Source organism: Malus domestica, chromosome 17 (genome assembly GCF_042453785.1).
Source record: "Malus domestica chromosome 17, GDT2T_hap1".
Taxonomy (NCBI): Eukaryota; Viridiplantae; Streptophyta; class Magnoliopsida; order Rosales; family Rosaceae; genus Malus; species Malus domestica.
In genome coordinates, this window is record NC_091677.1 from 29,035,307 (window position 1) to 29,043,667 (window position 8,361).

The 8,361-nt window shown below is 41.7% G+C and overlaps 2 protein-coding genes across 2 annotated transcripts; both read right to left on the minus strand.

The window, feature by feature from the left end:
* Nucleotides 1-4,356: 4,356 nt before the first annotated feature.
* LOC139193451 (uncharacterized) lies at nt 4,357-4,803 on the minus strand. Its single transcript, XM_070816477.1, has one exon. The coding sequence runs from the start codon at nt 4,801-4,803 to the stop codon at nt 4,357-4,359; it is 447 nt and encodes a 148-aa protein (XP_070672578.1).
* A 345-nt stretch (nt 4,804-5,148) lies between these two features.
* Nucleotides 5,149-7,836, minus strand: LOC139193452 (uncharacterized). Its single transcript, XM_070816478.1, has 3 exons — nt 7,201-7,836; nt 6,067-7,056; nt 5,149-5,868 (listed from the first exon to the last, which is right to left on the minus strand). Exons 1-3 carry the CDS (start codon nt 7,834-7,836, stop codon nt 5,149-5,151), a joined length of 2,346 nt encoding a protein of 781 aa, XP_070672579.1.
* Nucleotides 7,837-8,361: the final 525 nt, after the last annotated feature.

Genomic DNA, 8,361 nt, shown 5'->3' on the forward strand with positions numbered 1-8,361 from the left:
ATAAGTTTTAGACCAAGTATTGTACAACATCCAAGTACTAGGGACATTTGAAGTTTCTTTTGAAGTACTCTTCACATTATTCATTCCTTAAACAATTCAATAATTATTTAATTTGGAAATAGATTGAAAATAATGGAAAGAAACGGTGGAAATTAAAAGGTTGAAGTGAAGCTGGAAGACCATGTTATAACTCAAATCTTTCCTTACTACTAGAAATTTCCACTTTGCCGATAAAATTAGTTTGTGGGCAAAAGTCAAAAATCGTCGGCAAAGAGCCATTTCCAACGAATAATTTTGTCAGCCATTTTGTCGCAAAAAGCATGTCGCGCAAGATCTTTCTGGACGAATCTTGATAATTCGTCGGCACATTTTTAGGGCGACAAATCTCAACCGTCAAACTAACACGTCACCAAAAAAATGTTGCGGCAAAATATTTTGTCGGCACAAGTTGTTTTTTCACGATGAAGTTATTTGTCGGCTTCATGATCTTGTTGCAACGAAACATTTGTCAGCTGAGTAATGTTGTGGCAACAAAATGGTTTTTCAGTTGCGAAGTCCTATGCCAATAAATTGGTTTGTCAGCTCAAATTACTTGTGTAGGCAAAATAGTTGATCAGTTGAATCTTTTGTGAACAAAAACATTTGTCCGCTTATTATTTTTGTGCCGACAAAACGACGTGTCAAGTCTAATATTTTCTGATTTTTATTCGCATTTTGTTTTTCTAATAATATGTTTAACCATCACAAACAAGCAAGCTTTTGACATGAAAGCTTAAGAGCTTGAGAAGGAGTGTGAACGAAGAATTAATGTAGGAACAACACAAAAATTCATGTAATATAAACTAACGTAAGGTTCACAATTCGGTTCAGTTACAAAATACAAAAATATTTAGGTTTTCATTTCGACACTACTATAATATAGATAAAATATCCTCAAACATCATCATTCTCATTATAGTCCTCATCACGTTGATATGTTGCATTATGAAATCCAGGAACGGGTGAGGATCGTCATGAAATATTTCAGTATCAAACAACTGTAAAAGAAGGGCAAGTTAAAAAACTTGATTAGAAAACATTAAGGGTGCTAAATATCATTTACATTACGGAAACGCATGGCCACACCAGAGTGATATTTCTAAACAAATAACTTATGAAACCATCAATGTGTAAACAAAAAGATAAAGACATCTTCTAATCAAGTTAAATCACCAATGCCATGCAGCATCACAACCTAGCAAAATTACATGTTTAATAGATACCATGTAATAATCAAGTTGGCATCAACTGCTTATATGTCTTTCATCACTGTAAACAACAAAAACTTTATAAATAGCAAAGCAACATGATTCTCACACTCTGGAAACAAGGCAGCATGATCATCTGGTCTTTATTACATGTCATATAAGAAAGTAGAGATATGACATATTGAGTTTTTTCTTTGTTATTTTCTACTTTACTACTTTTTAAATGTCATTATGTTACTAAGTTATCTTGTAAATGCAATTCAATATTTTCTGTGCCTGTGAAGTGTGCATTTTTGTAGCATTTATTGGGTTTGGAATCTGGATGGAGATTGCAACGGCAGAGTTTTCGGGATTAGCAATTGATATAACCATATATGCATTTACATACCCTTTAGTTTAGATCTTGTTATGTTTTTGAGTGAATATAGCTTGTTTCACTTAGTTTTATGTTTTTCTTAGGTTTAAAGAGTGAAGATGAAGAAAGTAGAAAACATAGTACCTTTTCGATTGAAATGAGTTTAGTATCCTGGAAGCAGGAACTGTTTGTGCAGATCAGCCAACTTTACAAAACTGTACTTAACCTTAGAATGAACCAGGTGCTAAGCCTTATACCATTGGAATGATATAGAAGTTATCATTTAGAAGAATTTTACGGTTCATCATTCCGAGTTTTCTAGAAGACATTATAGCAATTTTCGTACAGGACGTTTGTCAGCCAAGCTTACGCGGGATTTGCAAGGTGATTTTGAATTTACAAGTTTTAATTAAAGAAAACGTGCAGCACAAAAGGAGAGCTTCTATAAGAGTTTAAGACTATCTTAAAGGGTTTAGAATTTGTTCGCGTCAGGAATTTCCGTCGGGGATGTTTCCTGGCCGACGAGCACACAGCTCCCTTGGAGGTTGGCGCCGGTTGAGGGCTGTTGTCGGGCTTCTGCTTCACTGTCAGGCAAGTCTCGTCGGGCAAGTCTTGTCGGGCAAGACTCTTCGGGCAAGGCTGAAAGAGAAGGACATAGTTAACTTTGAGAGGTGCCTTTGTGGGGCCTTAGGTGTAGGCCTTGAGGCTTCCCATCAGAGTTCATTCTTATATTCAAACTCTCTAGATCGCAGAACGGAATGAATCCAAATGGATGCCTTTGTGGGGCTTTAGGTGTAGGCCTTGAGGCTTTCCATCAGAATCCATTCCATGCTCAAGCGTTCTGTGGTAATCATAATATAATAGAAATAAAACTAGAGGGTAGGTCGATTACTTGCGCCCCAAGTAACTTCGGACTTCTCGTTTATCAAGGACTGTCGTGGATGGGTTAAGTCCACATAAGGTTCTTTTTTATGCCTTGAGGCCAAGGACTTTTAACTGATCAGATTTACATGCCCGAGGGCTTAGGACTTGGATCTGGTTTGAACACTGAAGATATATTCAAATCGGATTCAAGTACTGAGAAAGCCTTTTAATAGTCATATTGCTAGAAATAACTTGCATATAACTGGAAGTATACAACATATTGTTAGGCTTAATGAATGCAAAGACAAAAACAAAGCAAAGAAGGTCGGGCAAGGTTAAACCTTATCAGGTAAGGCTGCTCGTCTTGTAGGTTCCTATCTTTGTAGTTTTGTCAAGGATCTGAAAGCTTAGAGGGATAGAGAGAGAGATTACAAAAGATGAATCGATACTACAACAAGGTTGAACAGGGTAGCAGAGCTATTACAAAGGGTTGAAGGGAGGGTTATCCCACGAGGGATGAAGGCTTGTCCCGAGAGGGATGAAGGCTGACTACAGCTTTGTTTTGAAGGCAAATCTGGCTTTGAGCAGAGTTTGTGCTTGCATTTGTTTGTTTGATTGAGTGTCCTTATTCCTGGTTTCTCTTTCTTCTTATATAGACAACTCGGCTTGGCCTTCTGTAGCAGCAGCCTTGCCCGAATGCGGTTTGAGGATGATGACTCATCAGCTTTTTTTTACATGTACTGCCATCATAAAGTGCTTTATGGGCTGTGTAGCTGATCAGTCTATACCACTTGGCCTTTAGGTAGGTAAGCAAGTGGTCATCATGAGCTGCACCAAGTCAGAAAAGGCCATTTCTGCCTTCTGGGCTTTGACTGGGCTTCGGTTGTCTTCCCTTTCGGGCCTCCTTTTGGGCCAGCTCCTTCCTTGAGCCCAAAGTTCAAGTTTTGATCCAAACAGTGCCCCCTTCAATCAATGCTAAAGTTGGAATCCCAGGCGCTATCATTGATTGAATATCCGCATGCATGTATCTCAATCTTTTGGAACTTCGTGTTTTCTAGACAGGATGAAGGCAACCCCGTGCCCCTTTCTCTTCTCACGACCTTTGAACTATCCTTTGGGGCTCTATAAATTCTAGCTCGGAATTTCTTCTGTCAAGCCATCAAATCCTCTTCAACATTCTCTTCCATCTTCCTCGAGCGTTCAGAAACTAAGCAATGGGTTCCTTAGGCTTTGAGTGGGGTTTCCTAAAACTCCCTTTCCGTGAGAAAAAGGGCTTTCATCAAAAGATTGTTATCTCCAACACCTTTGGTCGAACACCCCGCTATCTCCAACATCCTTGGTCAGGCGATTTCCTCTCGAAGGCTTGTCTTCCTGCTTGTTGCGGTGATAAGTCGGGCTTGACCATCACCTACGGTGATGGTTCTGTCTGAGGATCCTCTACCAGGCTCATGTTGGCCGCACAACCCGATCACTTGATCGGGTTCCATCCATGAAGACATCAGAAAATCAGCTGAAGATCCAATTGCATCCAGAATGAGAATTGATTGTAATGCGTTGGCTTAGAATCTTTTGTAAATTTTATTAATTTGTCGAAATGAAATATATATTATCTCAGCAACTCATGTCTTTCCATCTTCTTGAATGATTGATAAATATACACTGCACATTGATATCCCGAAGCTTGCTATACCTTGCATCCTCTTCGATATAACAATCTCTGACATCCCACAACGTAGGACAATATTTCTTTAAGAATTTAACAGTAATGGGATGTTTATGCCTGTTTCCCTCAAGGTCCGCCAAGTAGTATCCCCCTCTATCCAAAACGCGACTAATAATGAAATGACCTTCCCATGTCGGGCTCCATTTTCCAAAGCCCCTGAGCTGAGCTCATAGAGGGAGGACTGTCTTCCATACTAAATCCCCCTCCTTGAAAGATTTCATCTTCACCTTTTTGTTATAAGCTTGGGCAACGGCTCGCTTTCCTCCTTGAATTTGGTTCAAAGCTTCAATTCGGGCGGCATCCAAGTCTTCAATTCCTTGACACATGGCTTCGACATACTCTTCACTATGCAATCCAAATTGATTTTCAATTCTTAAAGAACTTACGTTGATTTCCATGGGGAGCACTGCATCTTGGCCGAAAGTTAAAGCATAAGGAGTTGTCCCTGTTCCTGCTCTCTTAGAAGTTTTGTATGCCCACAAAGTGTTCCCCAGATTTTCATGCCATTTTTCTGGGCTATCAATCACCATCCTCTTGATGATGTTGACCAGGATCTTGTTGCTGGCTTCTGCCTGGCCATTTGATTGCGGGTAGTACGGACTGGACTGGATCATCTTTATTTTGTACTTACTTGCAAATTCCTCAACTTATTTTGAAATAAAAGATGGTCCACGATCCGTCACAATAGTTTCGGGCACCCCATATCTGTGCAGAATCTTGGTCTCGATAAAATTCTTGACTGTGGCTGAGTTTATGGATTTTACTGCTAATGCTTCTACCCACTTGGTGAAGTAATCCGTTGCTACAATTATGAAGGTATGCCCTTTACTAGAAGCTGGATATATTTGCCCGATGAAGTCCATTGCCCATCCTCTGAAGGGCCAAGGCTTGACCACCGGATTTAAAGGTACCGAGGGCACATGCTAGAGAGGTATGTGCCTTTGACATTCTTCACAACCTCAGGCATAAGACTTGCAATCTTTTTCCATGTCGGGCCAGAAATAACCATACCTCCTAAGCAACCATCGCATCTTCGTTCCAGCTTGATATGCTCCACATACTCCTTCATGTACTTCGGCCATTACCCTCATGGATTCTTCTTGGCCCAAGCATTTCAACAGTAACCCATCTGGAGTTTTTCTTAGCAAGTTCTTCGCCCATAAGACATACCTGGTTGCTTGCTGTCTATCCTTCTTGCTTGTAGGCGAAGAATGATCCTTCAAATGATGAATGATAGGTGACCTCCAATCTTCTATCTCGGCCTCTAGCACCATTATATCCAGACTGAATCCCCTTTCTAAGATGGAAGGAAGGTTTCTTCTTTGGATTTCGACATCTACCCCATATTTTCTCTCATGTATAGGCACCCCAGAGGCTAGTTGTGCCATCTCGTTGGCCGCTAAGTTGGATCCCCTGGGAACATGATTGATCGATATCTCAGAATCCCAGAAACTCAATAATTGCGCAGCTGCCAAGTAATACCCCGCCATGGTGATATGTCTGCACTTGAACTCCCCGTTTAACTGGTTTATTACCAACTCTGAATCCCCAAAGACCTCTACCTCTACTACCCCCAGATCCATCAAGATTTCCAGACCAATAATTAAGGCCTCATACTCCGCCCGATTATTAGTATTTCCTTGGTAGTCCAGGAGAAATGAATAATAATGATAAACTCCCTGAGGGTTTACAATTACAATTCCCGCTCATGAAGCCTTCTGAGTATGGGATCCATCAAAATACAACTTCCAAGGAGTGATCCAGAGACCAGCTACTTTGCTTATCTCTTGCTGGACCTAATCTTCTTTGCCCGAAATATCTTTTCTTGGTGGGATCCATATGCTAGTAACCTCCAGGCTTCCTGGGATATTGATTACCTCACTTTGAGATTCTTGGTGCTCAGCCAGGAAGTCAGCAATTGCTTGGCCTTTGACTGCCCTTTGGGGTACGTACTGAAAACTGAATTCTGATAATGCTAGAATCCATTTCCCAATCCTTCCTGTGAGCATTGGCTTTGACAACATGTACTTTATCACGTCTGTCTTGGCGATGATGTGCACGTGACAAGGTAACATGTAATGCCTTAATTTACTAGCAGTGAAATATAAAGCCAAGCATAATCTCTCTACCGGGGAATACCTTGTCTCTACCTCGGTCAGAATACTACTGAGGTAGTACACTACCTGCTCCTTCCCGCCTTCATTATTTTGGGCTAGCAAACTCCCGATTGACTTTTCAAATGTAGAAATATACAGCTTCAAGGGTTTTCCCCTTTGAGGTGGCACCAACACTGGTGGAGAAGTTAAATAAGCCTTGATGCTGTCAAAGGCCTGTTGGTGCGGTGGTCCCCATTCAAAGTTCTCTTTATCTTTCAATCTTAGTAAAGGAATCAGCGGCTGGATTTTGCCTGCTAAATTAGCAATGAATCTCCTCAAGAAGTTAATTTTGCCCAGTAACCTCTGGAGTTGCACCTTGTTGGTGGGTGAAGGTGACTCCATTATTGCCCGAGATTTGTTCTTATCCACTTCTACACCTCTTTGATGCACCAGGAATCCCAAGAAGTTGCCCGCTCTTACTTCAAACGCACACTTCTTTGGATTCATTTTCAATTTGTGGATCCTCATCCTTGCTAATGTCTGTCTGAGATCTTCCAAATGCTGTTCTTCTGTCTTGGACTTCACCACTATGTCATCGATGTATACCTCCATGCTTTGGCCAATCAGATCGTGAAAGATGGCATTCATTGCCCTCTGGTAAGTTGCACCAGCGTTCTTGAGCCCGAATGGCATGACCAGATATTCATATGCCCCTACATGACCGGGACACCTAAAAGCTGTTTTATGTATATCTTCTGGAGCCATCTTTATCTGATTATACCCGACATTCCCATCCATAAAAGATAGGACTTTATGTTTTGCTACTGCATCTATGGATAAATCGGCCATGGGCATGGGATACTCATCCTTTGGTGTAGCGCCATTAATATTTCTGTAATCCACACAACATCGTACCACTTTTGTTACAGCTTTTAAAACGGGTACAATATTGGCCAACCACTCCACATATTTGGCTGGTCTGATAAAGCCAGCCTTCACTAGCCTTTCAATCTCTTCTTTGACCTTTTCTTCTATCTTCTTTGACATCCTCCGTGGTGCTTGCTTGATAGGTTTATATCCCTCCTTGATGGGCATTCTATGTTCCACCAAGGTTGGATCTAACCCTGGCATCTCGGTATAATGCCAAGCAAAACAGTCTTTGAATTCTTGCAAAAGACAAACAGTCCTTGCCCGATCATCAACCCCCAATAAACCACTGATCTGTATTGGTCTCGGATCCTCCTCTGTTCCTAAATTAATAACTTCCAGAGGATCCTGGACTTCTGGTGATGGCTTATCCGGTTCTGTACATAAAAATTTGACCAGCTCCGGGCTCTCGGGCAAGTCGTCTGGCCCGTCTAGATCATATATGCATTCGGCCATTTGAATGGCCCTATCCAGTTCTTCTCTGCAAGATTCCTCCTTGCTTTCATGCTGGCTGGTTGAAGTTCCCACCTGCCATTCCTGCTCTTCCCTGTCCAAGAGCTCCCTTTCTTGCCTTCTTCCCTTCCCATACACCAACAGTCTTTTAATCAGGGATCTGACTGCCATTACCTGATCTCTCTTCTTTTGTTCAGTCATTGATGGTGTAGGGGATTTGGGAGGATACAAGGTCTATCCCACTCCTCTCTAGTAAGGAGCATTCCTTGTTCCAAAAGCTTTTAGGTCGTCACCTTGGTAGGGCGGCCGTTCTTGTCAGCTCCTGAACACTTCAAGATTCCTACATTGGGGTTGTAGAAACTTGCTTCCGCAACATTGGCTGTGGGGAGAAATGGCCGTGATTCGGCCTCTACCATCTCCCAAAAGCTTGGTCTTTCTATGCCCGCTTCATGATAAACAGCCACTTGTTGATGAAGAGCAGAGGGTATGGCCAAACTTTGGTGGATCCAATCTCTTCCGAGTAAGGCCCCATAAGTGGAAGTGCAGTACACCACAAAGAATGCCAGCATGATCTGTTTAGATCCCAAATCCACTTCTAGAGGCAATATCCCATGAGTCTTGGTGATAGCGCCTGAGAAGCTAGAGACCGTGAGGTCTGTGGGAATAAGATCCTCCGTACCTCTTCCCATTTTCTTC

What these genes read in the sequence shown, in the direction of transcription:
- LOC139193451 (XM_070816477.1), bottom strand. Translation starts at nt 4,803, where the DNA reads ATGATCCAGTCCAGTCCGTACTACCCGCAATCAAATGGCCAGGCAGAA.
- LOC139193452 (XM_070816478.1), bottom strand. Translation starts at nt 7,836, where the DNA reads ATGGCAGTCAGATCCCTGATTAAAAGACTGTTGGTGTATGGGAAGGGA. An exon ending in TAAAAGCTGTAACAAAAGTG is followed by an intron (nt 7,057 to 7,200) that starts GTACGATGTTGT and finishes GGGTATAATCAG; the next exon opens with ATAAAGATGGCTCCAGAAGA. An exon ending in ACCAAGAATCTCAAAGTGAG is followed by an intron (nt 5,869 to 6,066) that starts GTAATCAATATC and finishes GTAAACCCTCAG; the next exon opens with GGAGTTTATCATTATTATTC.